Below are 22,957 nucleotides of genomic sequence, written 5' to 3' on the forward strand. Positions count from 1 at the left end.
TCTGGATTCTTTCAAGAAAGATAGAGCTCTTAAAGATAGTGGAGTCAAGGGATATGGGGAGAAGGCAGGAACAGGGTACTGATTGTGGATGATGAGCCATGATCACAGTGAAAAGTGGTGCTGGCTCGAAGGGCCAAATGGCCTACTCCTGCACCTATTGTCTATTGTCTTATTAGCTCTGGGGATCTCCCATCCACTGCTACCAACCTCATGGTTCCTTTACCCTGCACCTCCTGTTTCTACCTCCTACAAGATCCACAAACCTGCCTGTAGACCCATTATTTCAGCTTGTTCCTACCCCACTAAACTCATATCTGCATACCTCGACTCTGTTTTATCTCCCCTGGTTCCATCCCTTCCTACCTACATCCATGACACTTCACACACTCTTGATCTTTTCAATGATTTGAAGTTCTCTGACCCCAATCAACTTATTTTAACTATGGGTATTCAGTCTCTATACAACCCCACTCCCCCATCAGGAAGCCTTAAAGCTCTCTGTTTCTTTCTGGACACCGGACCCAACCAGTTTCTCTCCAACACCACTCTCCTCCATTGAGCAGAACTTGTCCTCACTCTGAATAATTTCTCCTTCAGCTCCTCCCACTTCCTTCAAACAAAAGGTGTAGCCATGGGCCCTCACGTGGGTCCCAGCTATGCCTGTTTGTTGGCTACATGGAACGGTCTATGTTCCAAGCCTACACTTTTCCGTCCCCCTCTTTTCCTCTGCTACATCGATGACTGGATCGGTGCTGCTTTCTACACCCATGTGGAACTCGTCGGCTTCAACTTTGCCTCCAACTTCCACCCTGCCCTCCAAATTTACCTGGCCCATTTTGGACACCTTCCTCCTCTTTCTCAATCTCTCTGCCTCGATCTCCAGAGGCCCTTTTATAAACCCACTGATTCTCACAGATACATGGACTATACCTCTTTCCTCCCTGTTACTTTTAAAAATGCCATCCGCTTCTCTCAGTTCCTGCATCTTCACCGTTTCTGCTCTCAGGATGAGGCTTTTCATTCTAGAACTAATGAGATGTCCTTCTTCTTCAGAAAAAGTGGCTTCCCTTCCTCCACCATCAATGCTGCCCTCACCATTTCTTCCATTTCACATACGCCTGCTCTTCCATCACACCACCAGGGATAAGGTTCCTCTTGTCTTCACCTACCACCCCACCAGCCTCTGCATCCAGCACATAATTCTCTGTAACTTCTGCCACCTTCCACGGGATCCCACCACCAAGCATGGCTTTCTCTCCCCCCAACTTAACACAAGGATCACTCCCTAAGTGACTCCCTTGTCCATTCGTCCCTCCCCACAGATCTCCCTCCTGGCACTTATCCTTGCTAGCGGAACAAGTGCTTCACTTGCCCCCACACCTCCTCCCTCACTACCATTCAGGGCTCAAACAATCCCTCCAGGTGAGGCGACTCTTCACCTATGAGTCTATTGGGGTCATCTATTGTGTCTGGTGCTCCTAGTGTAGCCTCCTTCATATTGGTGAGACCCGACGTAGATTGGGAGACCACTTCACCGAGCACCTAGATCCCCAGATCTCCCAGTGGCCACCCATTTTAATTCCGCTTCCTATTCCCATTCCAATTTGTCAATCCATGGCCTCCTCTACTGTCACGATGAGGCCACACTCAGGGTGCAGGAGCAACACTTTATATTCCGTCTGGGTAGCCTCCAACCTGATGGCATGAACATCGATTTCTCCAGCTATTGGTAATTGCCGCCCCCCCCCACCCGCCTTCACCATTCCCCATTCCCACTTTCCTCTCTCATCTTCTCCTTCCCTTTCCTCTATGGCCTTCTGTCCCTTCCGATCAGATTCCCCCTTCTCCAGCCCTCTATCACTTTCACTAATTGACTTCCCAGCTCTTGACTTCACCCATCTCCCCCTCGGTTTCACCTATCACCTGCAACCTTGTATTTCTTCCCCCCGGCCCCCACCTTCTTACTCTGACTTCTCATCCTCTATTCCAACCCCGATGAAGAGTCTCATCCCGAAACATCGACCGTTTACTCTTTTCCATGTTGAGTCCTTCAGTATTTAGTGAGAGTGTGTCACTCTCAAGCCAGTGCGGTCTGAGTTTGTGAGCCCCTTTTGGAACAGCTGGCCGTCCATGCTCACAGTATTGCGTGACCTTGCTGCCGATTTGCTCCTTTTTCAACTCGGCGTGAATTTGTCCAGTTTACTCTGTGACACAGGAAAGATTTTGCGTACCTGAGCTAAGTAGATGTTGGTACCTCCCATAAGGGCAGAGTCAGCTTTTGTATGGCATCCCCGACAGAGTATCTGGTGTTGTGAAAAACTTGCCAGGGACATGTTCAATGTTATAATAGTATCGCATAATCCTCATTCTGAATCTTTACAGACGTGGAGGTAAGTCATCCAAGTGTTTCCAGCTGAGGAGGCTGACAAGTGGCTTGTGGTCTGTCTCAAGTAGGAATTTAGTGCCTCTCAGTAGCAGCTGAAGTGTTCACAAGCCCACACGAGAGCCAGTGTCTCCTTTCTGATTTAGGCATAACAGTATTCAGTAGGAGCGGTGCCTCCAAAATTTTATTCATCCTCATCTGAAAGAGTTCAGGGTCTGATGAGATGCCAGAAACAGAGTCTCTTGAAGACACAGTGTCCATACGGTGTGATAAAGGTCATGAGCTTCTGTCACTCAGGAGCTAAATGGATCTGCTAGAACCCTGAGTTTGCACCTAGTTTGGTGAAGAACTTTGCTCCGCTCAGCATACCCGATGTGTGCTCAATAGAGGGCAGAATAAACTTCTCCCACCTCACTGCATTATTCAATTTTGTTAGATCAACACAGATCCTGACTATGCCATCTGGCTTGGAAACAGGAACAGTGCCCGCATACCAGTCAGTAGTTATGATATCAGGTGCCTCCATTCTCCCAAGTTCAGCTTTGACTTGATTCATCAATGGGGCTGGTAGACTCCTTGCCGTGGTCAGAGAGTAAGGCATCACTCCTGGCCTCAGCTGGATAAGGTACTCTTCTTTCAGGCCTGTGCACAACTCTGGGTACTTCTCCTGCCACTGGACATGGTTTAGTGAATCCAACCTTGCACTGAGATTCAGATTCTCCTTCGCATGTCATCCCAGTAGAGGTGAGAAGAGATTTTGAACAACATACACATCCTCTTTCAACTGCTACTCATTTTTACGGGTGGAAGTAGTGAACATTCCTGTCACACTAAGATTGTTTCCCTGGCCCCATGAGTACTTCCTTTGTTGGGTTTTGTGTGATGCTTGCTCTCCTCACCAGTCTTGTAAACAGACATTCAGGGATGGCTGTGACATCTGACCCAGTGTCCATTTTGAATGGCACTGCCAAACTGAACCGTAGTGCACCAGCCTTCTCTATTTGAACGCAGAGCCCCAAGGAAAGCTCTCTCTTCATCTGAATCATGGTCTTCTTTAACCTCTTGAAGAACCACTTTTGAGTGACACTGGCATTTATAATCGCCAACTCTATTGCACTGCTGGCATTTCACTATTTCACTTCACTGGATAGGGCTCTTTGACGTGGAATGGAGAACTACCGCATCTCCTGCAGTTCGACATTTTACCTGCTCTTTGTTTCACTTGTCTGTTTTGTTTGAGCTGAGCTCTACTCTCACCTCTTTCTGTAGTCTTTCTCATTGCACCTTGTTTGTACCCTTCTTTTTGTACAGCAGCTAGATTTACCTCATCATCATTTTCATGCTGAGTTCTGCCTGTGGCTGACAAACATTCTCATTCTGCCTGACTATAATAGCAGCTTTCTCTAGTGTGAGGTTTGCCTGCAACAGAGGTCTCTCTGACAGTTTGGTGTCTAGTAGCCTGATAACAATCCTGTCTCTAATGAGCTCATCTCTCAGATTTCCATTTGCACAGTGTTCTGACAGGGCATATAATGCTGTGAAAAAGTCATTTACACTTTCATCTGGCTCCTGTTTCCTGGAGTTGAACTTTGCCCTCTCATATATCACATTTTGCTTTCTTGTGAAATATGTTTTGAATTTGTCCTGCACTATTTTGCATCGGGCAGTCTTAATCCACCCATCACCTGCTTTGTCACCCATGCAATATATCAGTGTGCTTACTTGATGCTCTTCTGAAGCCTGAGTGAGATTACTTGCAACTCTCAAAGCATCTAAGCCATCTCTCAAAGTCCCCTGGTTTAGAGAAATCAAATAATTTGGGGGGCTTTACCAGCTAAGTAGATGTAAGTACTGCTCCAATTTCCTGTTTGTTTCTTTATTTTTTATTTTATCTACTTGGACTACAAAAGTCTTCTTTTCTCTCCCTGAGAGTTTGACTGACTCCTCTGCTGTGTCTGTGTCTCTCTGCACTTCCCCAGGCTAGTGGCCCACAGAATATTACAATCTATCCACTTTTGGGTGCAGACCTGGCCAGTTCTCAGCTCATGCATACAATTAGCAACTAGCATAGGCAGTTGATAAATCTCTGGATATTTTTCATAAATATATACAAACAAGAACAGTCCTGCTGTAATTTCTTGCTTGTACCTGAACAGATGCTAGTGACCTTTTACCGCTGCACCATAGAGAACATCTTAACATACTGCATCTCTGTGTGGTATCTCAGTTGTTCAGCAGCTGATAGGAAAGCACTTCAGCGGGTCATCTCTAGCGCACAGAAGATCATTGGGACACAGCTCCCAGCCCTGGAGGACACCTACAGCTCTCACTGCCTAAGGAAAGCTACAAGCATCTGTAAGGACAATACACACCCATGCAATCATCTGTTTGAACTTCTTCCATCTGGCAGACGTTATAAGATTTTCTATGCCCGCACTTCCAGACTGAAAAATAGCTTTTTCCCCAGAGCTATAATTGCTCTGAACCAATCGATCAAGCATCATCCATAAATTTGTTATATTGCTACTTTAATACCGGTTTTTTTGGCTGTCATGCATCTGAGTTGTGCTTTTGTACTGCTGGACGTTGCTTGTACTGGCTGGTTACTTGATTTTATTTATTGTTTATTTATTTTATTTGTTGTTTTATAGCATTGAGTATGACAGTTGCAAACTCTTTTTCACTGTATTGGTGCATGACAAATTGTACTTTGCAATGACAATAAAGATATTTCATTTCATTTGTTGAGGATTTCACTTGGTCTTTAGCACCAATTCATCGCTGATCAACTACTTCTGGTGCCATGTTGTGTTCGATATTGAGGGAGAGAGCAGAGCACACCAGGACGCCAGCATGCAGGGTATTCAATGAAACTTTATTGATCGCCTATTTGTACAGTCAGTGAACTATTAACACTCTTAACTACCACTACACCACCCACCCCAGCCTCACTGAAATAGAATCCACCTCCCACCCTCACCACCCCTCCCGCGGCATGATACTCCCACCCAGCCATAACTCTGAGCTCTGTTGCGGAACTCAAATCCCAGCGTTAGAGACATTTGTCACTGGAGCCCATGATGTCAAAAGCACTTTACTGCAACTTGTTAGTTTCCAGGCATCCGTCCACGCAGCCCACTCCCACCGCACCCCCCCCCACCGCTCTCCACTCTCACCCTATTCCCTCTCCCTCCCGAGTGCCTCGTTAGTGTTACAGGAAACTCATCCTGTGCAGGTAGGGGATGAGGTTGGCCCCGCTTGGTGGTGTGCCCCCCCCACTAGGCACTGCTTGGGGGAGGGGGTGGCTGGTGGAACTGGGGTGGGCATCTCACAAGCTCGAGGGGGTTCTGCTGTCAGTTCTGTTCCGACACTCAGAAATACAGAGTGATACTTGTACACGCACCCCCTTTACTCTATGAAATCCCTCATATGCTCACAGATACGTACAGACCCACACACAAACATACTCACAGATACGTACAGACCCACACACAGATATGTACAGACACACATACACACACACACACAAACGTACATACAAATAACTGATTCCAAACCACTCTACTGTGTGGATACATAAAAACTGTTTAAAACAAGTTACCACTTAGTGTTTTGAGGAAATTGAAAATACATTTTTTTAAAAATGTAGAATCACTAGATTCTGCACAGTTTTGTTAAAAAACTACATGTACCTTCCCAGACTAAAGTGTCACCGTCCAATAACTGGGAGCAAAGTAATCAGAACCATGGAATACAGTGGCATGCAAAAGTTTGGGCTCCCCTGTCAAAATTTCTGTTACTGTGAATAGCTAAGCGAGTAAAAGATGAACTGATTGCCAAAAGTTAAAGATGACACATTTCTTTAATATTTTAAGAGAACTTTTTTTATTTCCATCTTTTACAATTTCAAAATAACAAAAAAGGAAAAAGGGCCCGAAGCAAAAGTTAGCGGCCAAAAAGTTCTATTCAAAAGTTTCAAAGGAACATCTAAACAAGTCTGATGCATTTTGGAAACAAGTCCTGTGGACTGATGAAGTTAAAATAGAACTTCTCGGCCGCAATGAGCAAAGGTATGTTTGGAGAAAAAAGGGTGCAAAATTTCATGAAAAGAACCCCTCTCTAACTGTTAAGCACGGGGGTGGATCGATCATGCTTTGGGCTTGTGTTGCAGCCAGTGGCACGGGGAACATTGACTGGTAGAGGGAAGAATGAATTCAATTAAATACCAGCAAATTCTGGAAGTAAACATCACACCGTCTGTAAAAAAGCTGAAGGTGAAAAGAGGATGGCTTCTACAACAGGATAACGATCCTAAACACACCTCAAAATCCACAATGGACTACCTCAAGAGGCACAAGCTGAAGGTTTTGCCATGGCCCTCACAGTCCCCTGACCTAAACATCATCGAGAATCTGTGGCTAGACCTCAAAAGAGCAGTGCATGCACGACGGCCCAGGAATCTCACAGAACTATAAGCCTTTTGCAAGGAAGAATGGGCGAAAATCCCCCAAACAAGAATTGAAAGACTCTTAGTTGGCTACAAAAAGCGTTTACAAGCTGTGACACTTGCCAAAGGGGGTGTTACTAAGTACTGCCATGTAGGGTGCCCAAACTTTTGCTTCAGGCCCTTTTCCTTTTTTGTTATTTTGAAACTGTAAAAGATAGAAATAAAGAAGTTTTCTTGCTTAAAATATTAAAGAAATGTGTCATCTTTAACTTTATGCCTTTTGGAAATCAGCTCATCTTTTACTCGCTTAGCTCTTCACAGTAACAGAATTTTTGACCGGGGTGCCCAAACTTTTGCATGTCACTGTATGTAAAAGAAGGATGTTTACAAGTTAGCAGGTAGCAGTTTTGACAAAAGTGGCATGTATGCTTTTTTCTCTGGAAACACTCAATTAGCTTATGTGCAATTTTGCAATTAAATGGCAAATTGAATCTTTATATGACTGATTTCAAAGCATTATACAGCATGATGTACATAAAATAAAAGCACAGAATCAGAAGTTGTGGTTTCAGAGCAAAAAAAAACATACATTTTCAATTTCCTCAAAAACACTAAATGGTAACTTGTTTTAAACACACACGCACATACACAAACACCACATTAAGCACACACACACTCACGATTATTCCTCATACACACCCCTCACACACACAAACGACACTCACGCACAGAAACATGCTCACAATCATTCCTCACACGTACAATCACACAGACACACACGCAGAAACACAGTCACAATCATTCCTCACGCTCACAGATACACACACACAAACACACAGGCGCACACACACTCACAGACCTATTCAGAAATAATCACGGGCACACAGAGGCAGACACTCACCAACCCAGAAACCAGTCACCTCGCAGATTTCGGGTTGATACTGTATGCCCCTCTTTCGCAGTCTCTCTCTACCGCTCCCTGCCCCTCCCAACTCCACATCCATTATGGCCGGGCTTCTGGGAAGGGTGGAGGGATGGTACAGAACATCTTCATGGGCACAGACAGTCGGGAGGGGTTCGTTGGGAGTCTCTGATGGGGCGGTGAGGGGGTGGGGAAGGTTCTGTTCACCGTCTCTGGGTCTTCGCCGGGGACCCGTCTCCTGGGGGATGGAAGGAAGAGGGTCAGAGAGAAACGGGAACCCAACCCACCGCGGCTGCAGAAGGGAAAGAATGCACAGTCCGATCCCAGAGTGTGATGCTGAGAAACCGATTGAGATGGAGAGAGGGAAACTAAAGGAAGAGAAGGAGGGACAGGGAGGAAGAGGGAATGAGGGCGAGAAAAGAGGGAGGGGGAAGAGGCAGAGAAACGGATGGGGAAAAATGGGGAGAGGAGGACAAAGGAAAGAAGAGACACACCCAGAGACACAAAAAATACCAAAAGGCAAAATGCTCTCCATAACGTCATCAATCCTCCTCACCCCTCCCACTGATCCTTCCCTCTACAACCCCCACCTCCCCCACTGAACATTACCCACCCCCACTGGCACCAGCGCATCAGAGATCACAGCCAGGCCCCAGGGCTCCCAGAAACCCCACAGCCAAACTCCGTTGTGGTCTGTGTGGGTGGGAGAGAGGGGGAAGACAGAGGGGGGAAGAGAAGGGGGAGGGAGAGGGGAGAGAGAGAGGGGGAGAGAGAGAGGGGGAGAGAGAGAGGGGGAGAGAGAGAGGGGGAGAGAGAGAGAGGGGGAGAGAGAGAGGGGGAGAGAGAGAGAGGGGGAGAGAGAGAGGGGGAGAGAGAGAGGGAGGAGAGAGAGATGGGGGAGAGCGAGGGGAGAAAGAGGGGGAGAGGGGGAGAGGGGGAGGGGAGGGAGAGAGGGGGGAGGGGCAGAGAGAGGGAGGGGAGAAGGGAGAGAGGGGAGAAGGGGGAGGGGGAGGGGGGAGGGGGAGAGGGAAGGGGTGGGGAAGGGGGAGAGGGGGGAGATGGGAGGGGGAGAGGGAGGGGGAGGGAGAAGGGGAGGGAGAAGGGGAGGGGGAGGGAGGAGAAGGGGAGGGGGAGAGAGGGGGAGGGGGAGAGAGGGGGAGGGGGAGAGAGGGGGAGGGGGAGAGGGTGGGAGGGGGAGAAGGGGAGAGAGGGAAGAAGAGGAAGGGGAGAGGGGGGAAGAGGGAGGGGGAGGGGGAGAGGGGTGGAGGGGGAGAGGGGTGGAGGGGGAGGGAAGGGGTGGGGAAGGGTGAGAGGGGGAGATGGGAGGGGGAGAGGGAGGGGGAGAGGGAGGGGGAGAGGGAGGGGGGAGAGGGAGGGGGGAGAGGGAGGGGGGAGAGGGAGGGGGGAGAGGGAGGGGGGAGAGGGAGGGGGAGAGGGAGGGGGGAGAGGGAGGGGGGAGAGGGAGGGGGGAGAGGGAGGGGGGAGAGGGAGGGGGGAGAGGGAGGGGGAGAGGGGAGGGTAGAGGGGAGGGTAGAGGGGAGGGTAGAGGGGAGGGTAGAGGGGAGGGTAGAGGGGAGGGTAGAGGGGGAGAAGGGGAGAGGGTGGAGAGGGGATGGGGAGAGGGGGAGAGAGGGAGGGGAGAGGGGTATGGGGGGTAGAGGGGGAGGGGGAGAGGGGGAGAGGCGGGAGCGGGGAGAGAGGGGAAAGTAGGAAGCAGGAGAGGATAGAAGGAGAGGAAGAGGGTGAGGAAGGCAGGGAGAGAGGGAGGATGGGAGCGAGGTGGGTGAGAGAGGAGAGAGAACGAGTGGAGAGGACGGAGAGTCATGTAAAACCGAGACGATATTGATGGGGATCACTTACCTCACAACACTCCGGCTGCGGCAGTGGGAGAGAAGAAAATATCCAGAGAAATTTAGAGAAACGTCACCCAGCAGTCAAGCACCGAGTGATGTTTTGACGGGCAGGGAGGTGGTGACATAGACTGGGAAAGGGGTAGGGGAGGAAGGGGGAGGGGTGTGTAGTGGTGGGGTGATAGAGACTGGAACGGGTTAGAGACAAAGAGGGTGCAGTGGTGAGGGAGGGTTGACAGAGACGGGGAGGGGTGATGGAGACGGGGAGGGGTGATGGAGATGGGGAGTGGTGATGGAGACGGGGAGGGGTGATGGAGATGGGGAGTGGTGATGGAGACGGGGAGGAGTGATGGAGACGTGGAGGGGTGACGGAGATGGGGAGGGGTGATGGAGACGGGGAGGGGTGACGGAGACGGGGAGGGGTGATGGAGACGGGGAGGGGTGTAGTTGTGGGGTGATGGAGACGGGGAGGGGTGACGGAGACGGGGAGTGGTGACGGAGACGGGGAGTGGTGATGGAGACAGAGAGGGGTGATGGAGACAGAGAGGGGTGATGGAGATGGGGAGGAGTGTATTTGTGGGGTGATGGAGATGGGGAGGGGTGACGGAGACGGGGAGGGGTGACGGAGATGGGGAGGGGTGACGGAGACGGGGAGGGGTGACGGAGACGGGGAGGGGTGATGGAGATGGGGAGGGGTGATGGAGATGGGGAGTGGTGATGGAGACGGGGAGGGGTGATGGAGATGGGGAGTGGTGATGGAGACGGGCAGGGGTGATGGAGTTGGGGAGGTGTGATGGAGATGGGGAGGGGTGATGGAGATGGAGAGGAGTGTATTTGTGGGGTGATGGAGATGGGGAGGGGTGATGGAGAGGGGGAGGGGTGATGGAGATGGGGAGGGGTGTATTTGTGGGGTGATGGGGATGGGGAGGAGTGATGGAGATGGGGAGGGGTGTAGTTGTGGGGTGATGGGGATGGGGAGGGGTGATGGAGATGGGGAGGGGTGTATTTGTGGGGTGATGGACACGGGGAGGGGTGATGGAGATGGGAGGGGTGATGGAGATGGGGAGGGGTGATGGAGATGGGGAGGGGTGATGGACACGGGGAGGGGTGATGGAGACGGGAAGTGGTGATGGAGACGGGGAGGGGTGATGGAGACGGGGTGATGGAGATGGGGAGGGGAGTATTTGTGGGGTGATGGAGACGGGGAGGGGTGATGGAGACGGGGAGGGGTGATGGAGACGGGGTGATGGAGATGGGGAGAGGTGTATTTGTGGTGTGATGGAGATGGGGAGGGGTGATGGAGATGGGGAGGGGTGTACTTGTGGGGTGATGGAGATGGGGAGGGGTGTATTTGTGGGGTGATGGAGACAGGGAGGGGTGATGGAGATGGGGAGAGGTGTATTTCTGGGGTGATGGAGATGGGGAGAGGTGTATTTCTGGGGTGATGGAGACAGGGAGGGGTGGAGATGGGGAGGGGTGATGGAGACGGGGAGGGGTGTATTTGTGGGGTGATGGAGACGGGGAGGGGTGATGGAGATGGGGAGGGGTGTATTTGTGGGGTAATGGACACGGGGAGGGGTGATGGAGATGGGGAGGGGTGATGGAGTGGGGGAGGGGTGATGGAGACGGGGAGGGGTGATGGAGACGGGGAAGGGTGATGGAGACGGGGAAGGGTGATGGAGATGGGGAGGGGTGTACTTGTGGGGTGATGGAGATGGGGAGGGGTGTATTTGTGGGGTAATGGACACAGGGAGGGGTGATGGAGATGGGGAGGGGTGATGGAGACGGGGAGGGGTGATGGAGACGGGGAAGGGTGATGGAGACGGGGAAGGGTGATGGAGACGGGGAAGGGTGATGGAGATGGGGAGGGGTGTACTTGTGGGGTGATGGAGATGTGGAGGGGTATATTTGTGGGTCGATGGAGATGGGGAGGGGTGTATTTGTGGGGTGATGGAGATGGGGAGGGGTGATGGAGACGGGGAGGGTGATGGAGACGGGGAGGGGTGATGGAGACGGGGAGGGGTGATGGAGACGGGGAGGAGTGATGGAGACGGGGAGGGGTGATGGAGACGGGGAGGGGTGATGGAGACGGGGAGGGGTGATGGAGACGGGGTGATGGAGATGGGGAGAGGTGTATTTGTGGTGTGATGGAGATGGGGAGGGGTGATGGAGATGGGGAGGGGTGTACTTGTGGGGTGATGGAGATGTGGAGGGGTGTATTTGTGGGGTGATGGAGACAGGGAGGGGTGATGGAGATGGGGAGAGGTGTATTTCTGGGGTGATGGAGATGGGGAGAGGTGTATTTCTGGGGTGATGGAGACAGGGAGGGGTGGAGATGGGGAGGGGTGATGGAGACGGGGAGGGGTGTATTTGTGGGGTGATGGAGACGGGGAGGGGTGATGGAGATGGGGAGGGGTGTATTTGTGGGGTAATGGACACGGGGAGGGGTGATGGAGATGGGGAGGGGTGATGGAGTGGGGGAGGGGTGATGGAGACGGGGAGGGGTGATGGAGACGGGGAAGGGTGATGGAGACGGGGAAGGGTGATGGAGATGGGGAGGGGTGTACTTGTGGGGTGATGGAGATGGGGAGGGGTGTATTTGTGGGGTAATGGACACAGGGAGGGGTGATGGAGATGGGGAGGGGTGATGGAGACGGGGAGGGGTGATGGAGACGGGGAAGGGTGATGGAGACGGGGAAGGGTGATGGAGACGGGGAAGGGTGATGGAGATGGGGAGGGGTGTACTTGTGGGGTGATGGAGATGTGGAGGGGTATATTTGTGGGTCGATGGAGATGGGGAGGGGTGTATTTGTGGGGTGATGGAGATGGGGAGGGGTGATGGAGACGGGGAGGGTGATGGAGACGGGGAGGGGTGATGGAGACGGGGAGGGGTGATGGAGACGGGGAGGAGTGATGGAGACGGGGAGGAGTGATGGAGACGGGGAGGGGTGATGGAGACGGGGAGGGGTGATGGAGATGGGGAGGGGTGTATTTGTGGGGTAATGGACACAGGGAGGGGTGATGGAGATGGGGAGGGGTGATGGAGACGGGGAGGGGTGATGGAGACGGGGAAGGGTGATGGAGACGGGGAAGGGTGATGGAGACGGGGAAGGGTGATGGAGATGGGGAGGGGTGTACTTGTGGGGTGATGGAGATGTGGAGGGGTATATTTGTGGGTCGATGGAGATGGGGAGGGGTGTATTTGTGGGGTGATGGAGATGGGGAGGGGTGATGGAGACGGGGAGGGTGATGGAGACGGGGAGGGGTGATGGAGACGGGGAGGGGTGATGGAGACGGGGAGGGGTGATGGAGACGGGGAGGAGTGATGGAGACGGGGAGGGGTGATGGAGACGGGGAGGGGTGATGGAGATGGGGAGGGGTGTATTTGTGGGGTGATGGAGACGGGGAGGGGTGATGGAGATGGGGAGGGGTGTACTTGTGGGGTGATGGACATGGGGAGGGGTGATGGAGACGGGGAGAGGTGTATTTGTGGGGTGATGGAGATGGGGAGGGGTGTATTTGTGGGGTGATGGAGATGAGGAGGGGTGATGGAGATGAGGAGGAGTGATGGAGATGGGGAGGGGTGTACTTGTGGGGTGATGGAGATGGGGAGGGGTGTATTTGTGGGGTAATGGACACAGGGAGGGGTGATGGAGATGGGGAGGGGTGATGGAGACGGGGAGGGGTGATGGAGATGGGGAAGGGTGATGGAGACGGGGAAGGGTGATGGAGACGGGGAAGGGTGATGGAGATGGGGAGGGGTGTACTTGTGGGGTGATGGAGATGTGGAGGGGTATATTTGTGGGTCGATGGAGATGGGGAGGGGTGTATTTGTGGGGTGATGGAGATGGGGAGGGGTGATGGAGACGGGGAGGGTGATGGAGACGGGGAGGGGTGATGGAGACGGGGAGGGGTGATGGAGACGGGGAGGGGTGATGGAGACGGGGAGGGGTGATGGAGACGGGGAGGAGTGATGGAGACGGGGAGGAGTGATGGAGACGGGGAGGGGTGATGGAGACGGGGAGGGGTGATGGAGATGGGGAGGGGTGTATTTGTGGGGTGATGGAGACGGGGAGGGGTGATGGAGATGGGGAGGGGTGTACTTGTGGGGTGATGGAGATGGGGAGGGGTGGAGATGGGGAAGGGGTGTATTTGTGGGGTGATGGACATGGGGAGGGGTGATGGAGACGGGGAGAGGTGTATTTGTGGGGTGATGGAGATGGGGAGGGGTGTATTTGTGGGGTGATGGAGATGAGGAGGGGTGATGGAGATGAGGAGGAGTGATGGAGATGGGGAGGGGTGTACTTGTGGGGTGATGGAGATGTGGAGGGGTGTACTTGTGGGGTGATGGAGACGGGGAGGGGTGATGGAGACGGGGACGGGTGATGGAGACGGGGACGGGTGATGGAGATGGTGACGTGTGATGGAGATGGGGAGTGGTGTTGGGGGGGGTGATGGAGATAGGGAGGGGTGTTTTTGTGGGGTGATGGAGATGGGGAGGGGTGATGGAGATGGGGGGTGTATTTGTGGGGTGATGGAGATGGGGAGGGATGATGGAGACGGGGAGGGGTGATGGAGAGGGGGAGGGGTGATGGAGAGGGGGAGTGGTGTTGGGGGGGGAGGGGTGATGGAGATGGGAAGGGATGTTTTTGTGGGGTGATGGAGACGGGGAGGGGTGATGGAGATGGGGAGGGGTGTATTTGTGGGGTGATGGAGATGGGGAGGGGTGTATTTGTGGGGTGATGGAGACGGGGAGGGGTGATGGAGATGGGGAGAGGTGTATTTGTGGGGTAATGGAGACGGGGAGGGGTGATGGAGATGGGGAGGGCTGTATTTGTGGGGTGATGGAGATGGGGAGAGGTGTATTTGTGGGGTGATGGAGACGGGGAGGGGTGATGGAGATGGGGAGGGGTGTATTTGTGGGGTGATGGAGATGGGGAGGGGTGATGGAGATGGGGAGGGGTGTATTTGTGGGGTGATGGAGATGGGGAGTGGTGTATTTGTGGGGTGATGGAGATGGGGAGAGGTGTATTTGTGGGGTAATGGAGACGGGGAGGGGTGATGGAGATGGGGAGGGGTGTATTTGTGGGGTGATGGAGATGGGGAGGGGTGTATTTGTGGGGTGATGGAGATGGGGAGGGGTGTATTTGTGGGGTGATGGAGATGGGGAGAGGTGTATTTGTGGGGTGATGGAGATGGGGAGGGGTGTATTTGTGGGGTGATGGAGACAGGGGAGGGGTGATGGAGATGGGGAGGGGTGTATTTGTGGGGTAATGGAGACGGGGAGGGGTGATGGAGATGGGGAGGGGTGTATTTGTGGGGTGATGGAGATGGGGAGGGGTGTATTTGTGGGGTGATGGAGACAGGGGAGGGGTGATGGAGATGGGGAGGGGTGTATTTGTGGGGTAATGGAGACGGGGAGGGGTGATGGAGATGGGGAGGGGTGTATTTGTGGGGTGATGGAGATGGGGAGGGGTGTATTTGTGGGGTGATGGAGACGGGGAGGGGTGTATTTGTGGGGTGATGGAGATGGGGAGGGGTGTATTTGTGGGGTGATGGAGATGGGGAGGGGTGTATTTGTGGGGTGATGGACATGGGGAGAGGTGTATTTGTGGGGTAATGGAGACGGGGAGGGGTGATGGAGCTGGGGAGGGGTGTACTTGTGGGGTGATGGAGATGGGGAGGGGTGTATTTGTGGGGTGATGGAGATGGAGAGGGGTGTATTTGTGGGGTGATGGAGATGGGGAGAGGTGTATTTGTGGGGTAATGGAGACGGGGAGGGGTGATGGAGATGGGGTGGGGTGTATTTGTGGGGTGATGGAGATGGGGAAGGGTGATGGAGATGGGGAGGGGTGTATTTGTGGGGTGATTGAGACAGGGGAGGGGTGTAGTGGTGAGGTCACAGGCTCAGACAGCGGTGACAGAGACAGGGAGGGGTGTAGTGCTCAGAAGTTTGGGGAAGTGGTTTCTCTACCCACCTTTGTCCTTGACGCTGAAGTTCTCGGGTAGCAGGGTGTCTTGCCGGCTGGCCAGGACGAAGGCGAGGGCGGAGAGGACAAGGGCGTCAAAGATGCCGATGAGGGCCAGCGTGAAGGCCCAGTGCAGGGTGCAGTGTCCCGGGGAGAAGGGGGCAGCCGCCGGGCCACAGAGCTCCCGCACCTCCTGCGAGTCCCAGCTGTCTGCGAAGGTCAGGCAGCCCAGGGCCTGGCAGCTGGCTGGGGGGGGGGGGGGGTAGATGGGGGCAGCATTAGAGCTCGTCCGCGGTCCTGACTGCTCCCCGAATTCCCTCCCGCGAGAGAGATTCAGGCCCTTCACCCTATCGAATTGTGCAGACCCACAACCACCCCCGCTCTCTGCTCTCTGACTCCTCTCCGTCCCTGTAACGCCATTCCATTCCAGTGGAACGCGACCCAGGACAAGTGGCGCAGTGGGTAACCGCGCTGTCTCGGCTCCTGAGACCCAGGTTAGATTCCGCGACCCCCCATCACCCTTTCCTTGTCACAACCGGCTCCCTGTCACGTCCCAACCACCGCGTGGGATCGGGGGTTAATCGTCTTCCACTACCCCCGACAGACAGAGTGAGAGAGAGAGGGAGGGCAGGGAGAATCTGTGGGCGATGGTGTTAGTAGAAATGTGGAGGGAGAGGTGCAGAGGAGGAGGGTGTAGGGGAGTGGGGTGAGGTGTAGGAGAGGGAGGGAGTGACGGAGACTGGGAGGGGATCCTGGAGATGGCGACAGGTGTTAGATGAGATGGTTCCACGTACCGGCAGAGAGCTGGAGCCAGCCGCAGACCTTATAGAGGGTGGCGTTGCTGCAGAAGCGGTGGAGGCCGAGGGAGAGGACACTGGCCAGTCCCAGCCCCAGCGCCGTTCCCACGAAGGAGGCCGCCGTCTCGAAGGGGGGCAGCGGCCGGAGTCGGAAGACCGAGCCCCAGCACCGGGCCGGGCTGCCTGTCTCGACACAGGACCGGAAGAGGCCGAGGGTCCCACCCTCCGTCCCTCGGACGCCCTTCGCCACTAGCCAGGCTGGCTCAGCCAGCACCACCACCTCCAGCAGGGTGAAGCAGAGTGAGCAGACGGCCCAGAGCGCCCCCACTGCCCGGGCGCTGCGCACGAAGGCTGTCTGGTAGAGCTGGGCCATCTCCTGAGCAGCCAGCATCCTCTCCAGATCTGAGGTGGAGGGGGTTGGTTATTGAGCCAGAAGCACCTGAAGAACGAGGCCGTATCTTGAGGCCAAAGCCTGGGGAACTACACCTGGAGGAGCCTGAGTACTGAGCCTTAACCCTAGGCCAAATCCTGGACAACTAGGCCTAGTCCTGAGGCCAAAGCCTGATAAATGGTGCTTGGGGTGAAAGCTGTGGATCTTGGCCTGGTCCTGAGGCCAAAGCCAGGAAATTAGGCCTGGAGGAGAGCCTGGAGAAATAACTAGTGGTGAGGCTGAGGAACTAGACTCAATCCTGGGGAAGTAGACCTGTGGAGCTGGACCCAGTCCTAGGCTATTCGGCCGGGCCCTGAGGCCAAGCCTGGGGAACAGGGCCCGAGGTGAAGCCTGTAGTAACTAGGCTGGGTCTCGACACCAAAGCCTGGTGGGGAGGTTGAGGAACTTGGCCGAGGGAGGCTGGAGATTTCAGCTTAGTCCTGGGGAGCCAGGCCAGGCAGAGCCTGGGGGTTTCTCAGCCAGGGCCTGGGGAACTAGCCTGACAGATTGGGCAAATGGCCCAGAAACTAGGGAGCTCAGCCAGGCAGCAGTCAGGCCAGGGCCTGGGGCAGAGGCAGGCAGCTAGGCAGGAGCCCTGGGCGAAGCACAGCCAGACAGCTTCCTGGGGCGATCCGTCAGCCGTTCCTCACTGCAGAACACTGCAGAGCACACGGGCTGAAGGAAAGCTGACAGGTAATCCATCACAGGCCCAGAGAGTGAGAGAGCCAGAGAGAGGGTGGGAGAGAGGGGGTGGGGCGACAGAGGGAGGTTGGGGGGCAGGAGGAGTGGGGCAGAGGGAGAGAGGGGGAGGGAGGGAGGGGATGGGGAGGGGGGAGGGGGGAGGAGGGGAGGGGGGGAGGAGGGGGGGGAGGAGGGGAGGGGGGGAGGAGGGGAGGGAGGGGGGAGGGGGAGGAGGCGGGGAGGAGAGCGGGAGGAGGGGGAGGGGAGGGGGAGGAGATGGGGAGGGGAGGAGAAGGGGAGGGGGGACAGGGAGAAGGGGAAGGGAGGGGGAGAAGGGGAGGGGGACAGGGAGAAGGGGAAGGGAGGGGGAGAAGGGGAGGGGGGACAGGGAGAAGGGGAAGGGAGGGGGAGAAGGGGAGGAGGAGAGGGAGAAGGGGAGGGGAGGGGATGGGGAGGGGGAGAAGGGAAGGAGGAGGAGAAGGGGGGAGTAGGGGAGGGGATGGGGAGGGGGAGAAGGGAAGGAGGAGGAGAAGAGGGGGAGTAGGGGAGAGGTGGGGGAATAGGGGAGGGGAGAGGGAGAAGGGGAGGAGGAGAGGGAGAAGGGGAGGAGGAGAGGGAGAAGGGGAGGAGGAGAGGGAGGATGGGAGGGGAGGGATAAAAGGGGAGGGCAGGTGTTGTAGGGGAGGAGGAGAGGGAGAAGGGGAGGGGAGAGAGAGGAGGAAAGGGCGTGGGGGAGTATGGGAGGAGAGTTGGAGGGGATATAAGGGGCAGAGGGGAGAAGACGAGTGGGAGGGGATGGGGAGCAGAGGAGAGGTGCGGAGGGGGAGTAGGGGAGAATTCAAGTGGGAGGGAGCAGATGGAGAGGAGGAGGGGAGGGGGCAGAGGGGAGAATACAAGTGGGAGGGGGGAGAGAGGCTGGAGGGGGAGGGGGCAGATGCTCAGCCTCCCTCAGGAGGCTGGAGTTGTCGAGAGTTGTTGCAGCCGCACTCATCCAGGAAACTGGGGATTGCCTCCTCACACGCCTGACTGGTAGATCACCCATAGCCCCTTCATCAGAGCTTTATTTGAGCCAATTCTCCTTCGCAGGTGGATCCCATGTTGAAGGCAGCATAGGGATGGCTTGAAGGGCTGAATGGACTCTTTCCATGGCCGTCCACCTTCCCCATTGATGGCAGCAGTGTGGAACACGCCTGCCTCCTCAGGAGATGGAAGCATTTCATTTGACACAGCGGAAATGAAGAGAAAAGTGATGGGTAGAACAAGGGTAGGGAGAGACCAAACGTGATAGTCAGCGGTCAGTTAGATGTCATGCATTGCCTCTGGCGTTAGACTGATGCTTCTCTAACCGCAGACGCTGACTGACTTGCTGAGTATTTCCGCTTCTGACTTTGTCTCGATGTCCAGCATCTGTGGGGTCTGTTGTTTCCTCCACCACTGACGGTTACCCCGCTGATCATCTCCGATCAGGGATGAGACTCCCACAGGATAGCTCAGTGCCATGAGTGACTGCTCGGCCCATCTATTCTGCTCCTCTGCTGGCATTGTTCCCCAGACTCCAGCAGCCTGCTGGCTCCTGCAGGAGCAAGCACCGAGTCAGGAGATCCAACCCCAGCTCTTGGAGCACTCGTGTTCTGAGTAATGAATTAGTCCGGAGTTTGGTAAACAGCCTGTTGAAGCTGGGGAGGGAGGGAATGTGTAAAGGTAACAAAATGCAGCAGGCTCCATAATTCTGAAATAAAAGTCGGGTGAGACAAGCCCCATTGTTTTATGTTCTGATACTGTAGAGGTATTTGCACCCTCTCTCTTAACACTACTGCCAACTTTCAAAGATAAATGCTCAGTAGCCACTTTACTAGGTAGAGGAGTGGAACCCAGTGTGGTCTGCTGTCGTAGCCCATCTACCTCAAGGTTTGGCTTGTTGTGCATTCAGAGATGTAATGTGTGGTTATCTGAGTTCTGGAGGAGGGAGGAGGGAGGGAGGGAGGGAGGGAGGGAGGGAGGGAGGGAGGGAGGGAGGGAGGGAGGGAGGGAGGGGAGGGAGGGAGGGAGGGAGGGAGAGGGAGGGAGGAGGGAGGGAGGGGGAGAGAGAGGAGGGAGGGGGAGAGAGAGGAGGGAGGGGGAGGGAGGGGGAGAGAGAGGAGGGAGGGAGGGGGAGAGAGAGGAGGGAGGGAGGGGGAGAGAGAGGAGGGAGGGAGGGGGAGAGAGAGGAGGGAGGGAGGGGGAGAGAGAGGAGGGAGGGGGAGAGAGGGGAGGGAGGGAGGGGGAGAGAGGGGAGGGAGGGGGAGAGAGGGGAGGGAGGGAGGGGGAGAGAGGGGAGGGAGAGGAGGGAGGGAGGGAGGGGGAGGAAGGGAGAGAGGAGGGAGGGAGGGAGAGAGGAGGGAGGGAGGGAGAGAGGAGGGAGGGAGGGAGGGAGGGGGGAGGGAGGGAGGGAGGGAGAGGGAGGGAGGGAGGGAGGGGGAGAGGAGGGAGGGAGGGGGAGAGGAGGGAGGGAGGGAGGGGGAGAGAGAGGAGGGAGGGAGGGGGAGAGAGAGGAGGGAGGGAGGGAGGGAGAGAGGAGGGAGGGAGGGAGGGAGGGGGAGGGAGAGGAGGGAGGGAGGGGGAGGGAGAGGAGGGAGGGGGAGGAGGGAGGGGGAGGGAGAGGAGGGAGGGAGGGAGGGGGAGAGGAGGGAGGGAGGGAGGGGGAGAGGAGGGAGGGAGGGAGGGGGAGAGGAGGGAGGGAGGGAGGGGGAGAGGGAGGGAGGGAGGGAGGGGGAGGGAGAGGAGGGAGGGAGGGGGAGGGAGAGGAGGGAGGGGGAGGAGGGAGGGGGAGGGAGAGGAGGGAGGGAGGGGGAGGGAGAGGAGGGAGGGGGAGGGGGGGAGGGAGAGGAGGGAGGGAGGGGGGGAGGGAGGGAGGGAGGGAGGGAGGGAGGGAGGGGGAGGGAGGGAGGGAGGGGGAGGGAGGGGGAGAGAGGGGGAGGGAGAAGGGGGGAAGGGAGAATGAAGCTATTGGTATGCAATCCAAGCTGGAAAGTTGTTAATCTGAGTCCAGGAATCCACAACTCAGAAACAGGCCCTTCAGCCCAGCTTGTCCATGCTGAATAAACTGCCATCTTGAGCTAGTCCTACTTGCCTGGGTTTGGCTTGTATCTAGAGCAAGGGTTCCCAACCTGGGGTTCACAGACGTTTTGCTTAATGGTATTGGTCCACAGTATTAAAAAAAAACTTTGGGAACCCCTGCTCTAAACCTTTCCTACCCACTTACATACCTGTCCGCATGTCTTTTAAATGTTATTCATGTACCTGCCCCAACCACTTCCTCTGGCAGCTCGTTCCATATACCAACCACCCTCTATGCCAAAAAGTTGCCCCTAGGGTCCCTGTTAAATCTCTCCCCTCTCACCTTCAACCTGTGCCCTCTGGTTGTGGACTCCCCTACCCTGGGGAAAAAGACTGTGACCACCCACCTTGTCTGTGTGTTGCTTTGGATTTCCCATATCTGCAGATTTTCTTATGTTTGTTATCTACAACTCTCGTGGTTTTATAAGCCTCTAAAAGGTCACCCCTCAGCCTCCTTCGCTCCAGGGTAGGTAGTCCCAACCTGTCCATCCTCTCCTTACAACTCAAGCCCCCGAGTCCCGGGGTTCCTGCTCCCCTGCATGTTAATGGCATCCCTCCTATAGTTGGGCAATCAGAACTGCTCACAATACTCCAAATGTGGTCTCACCAACATCTTGTACAACTGCAACGTGACGTCTCAACTCGTGTACTCAGTGGCATGACTGATGTGCCAAGCACCTTCCGCACTGCCCTGTCTACCTGTGATGCCACTTTCTGGGAACCATGTACCTGTACCCCTGGATCTCACTGTTCTACAACACTTCCCAGGGCCCTGTCTTTCACTGTGTAACTCCCATCCTGGTCTAACTTCCCAAAATACAAGACCTCACGTTTGTCCAAGTTAGACTGCATCTGCCATTCCTTTGCCCAGTTTCCCAGCCGATCTAAGGTTCACTGTCCACCATTCCAACAGTTCTGGGGTCATCTGCAACCTCACTGACTGAACCATTTTGTTAAACCTTGTTACCCCCTGCTAAAAGGAAAAATGAAGGAGAGGGCAAGATTAGTCAGGAGTGTCGGAGACTGAGGGGTGACCTTACAGACATGTATAACATTGTGAGGGTGAACGCACACTGTCCTTTCCCCAGGGTTGCGGAATCAAGAAGTAGAGGGCACAGGTTTAAGGTGAAGGGGTGAGTTTTAATGGGGGACCTGAGGGGCAACTTTTTCACCCATATATGGAAAGAGGAAGTAGTTGAGGTGGGTCCATTGACATGCAGTTCTGCCAGCGCGTCAGCTTCACAACTAGTGAACATATTAGACCAGATTTACACCGACGTTCGTGAAGCTGATAAAGCTGCCCCCTACCCACCCTCACCTGGATACTCAGACCACATATTCGTTTTGCTAATCGGGGCATACAGACCACCGGGGACGAGTCAAACCAGTTCACAGGGAGATCAGGACCTGGTCGGAAGGTGCCAACCACAGCGCTGCGGGACTGTTTCGAAAGCACGGACTACAGCATATTGAGGGAGACAGCTACCTACAACCATCACATCAACGTTGGTGAGTATGCAGGATTGGTGACTGGCTACATGGGAAAATGCATAGAGGACGTTAAACACTACACTGCCAGGAACTATGGGTGACTGCACACGTTCGTGCACTACTTCGGGATCAGGACACTGCCTTCAGATCCAGGATAGGATGATTCCAAGGTCAGTATGAGCTGCGCTCTTCCAAGCCATTGGGAAGACAAAGTGTGAGTATGCAAAAAATTCGGACGCCTTTGTGACGCATATGGCAAGGTATACAAACCATAACCGATTACAAGACCACCTTGCTCATCGACGACAGCGACACCTCCCTTAATAGGCCGAGCGCTTTCTGTGCACGATTTTACGCACTGAATAAGGAAAGCCCCCTCTCCCCCTGAAGAGGACCCACACAAAGCTGTGGGGTCAGACAACGTACCTGGCCAGGTGCTGAGGGATTGTCTGAACCACTATCTTTAATGTCTCTTTACAGCAGTCCACCATCCCTGCAGGCTTCAAGGTGGCCACCATTATCCTGGTGCCCAAGAGAATGATGGTAACTGGCCTAAATGATTACCGCTAGTGGGACAGACTTCTACAATCATGAAGAACTTTGAGTGGCTGGTAATGGATTCTATAAAATCCCACCGACCAGCCACATTGGACCCTTTCTAGTCCAAACCAGAAAGGGGTTCAAACTCTGTTCAAACCAGTCCACTGATGATGCCATAGCCTCGGCCCTCCGCTCTGTCCTGTCCCACTTGGAAATCGATGCTTCATATGCCAGGGTGTTGTTCACCGACTTCAGCTCGGCCTTTAACACGAGCACCCCTCAGAGGCTGGTGGGCAAACTCTCCTCATTGAGACCTACCACCCCTCTCTGTAACTGGATCGTGGACTTCTT

General features: G+C 54.9%; 1 protein-coding gene across 2 annotated transcripts; it reads right to left on the bottom strand.

Annotated features, from left to right (window-relative positions):
* Positions 1 to 7,935: 7,935 nt before the first annotated feature.
* LOC134339127 (LHFPL tetraspan subfamily member 3 protein-like) lies at positions 7,936 to 17,490 on the bottom strand. 2 transcript variants are annotated; one of them, XM_063035466.1, is made up of 4 exons: positions 16,366 to 17,490; positions 15,581 to 15,817; positions 9,613 to 9,627; positions 7,936 to 7,990 (listed from the first exon to the last, which is right to left on the bottom strand). In XM_063035466.1, the coding sequence occupies exons 1-3, from the start codon at positions 16,757 to 16,759 to the stop codon at positions 9,614 to 9,616; spliced, it is 645 nt and encodes a 214-aa protein (XP_062891536.1). In that variant the 5' UTR covers positions 16,760 to 17,490; the 3' UTR covers positions 7,936 to 7,990; position 9,613. The 2 variants fall into 2 exon arrangements, with proteins under 2 accessions (XP_062891536.1, XP_062891534.1); XM_063035464.1 differs by lacking the exon at positions 9,613 to 9,627.
* Between the last annotated feature and the right edge of the window lie 5,467 nt (positions 17,491 to 22,957).

The sequence above is a fragment of the Mobula hypostoma genome, chromosome 28 (genome assembly GCF_963921235.1).
Source record: "Mobula hypostoma chromosome 28, sMobHyp1.1, whole genome shotgun sequence".
Lineage (NCBI taxonomy): Eukaryota > Metazoa > Chordata > Chondrichthyes > Myliobatiformes > Myliobatidae > Mobula > Mobula hypostoma.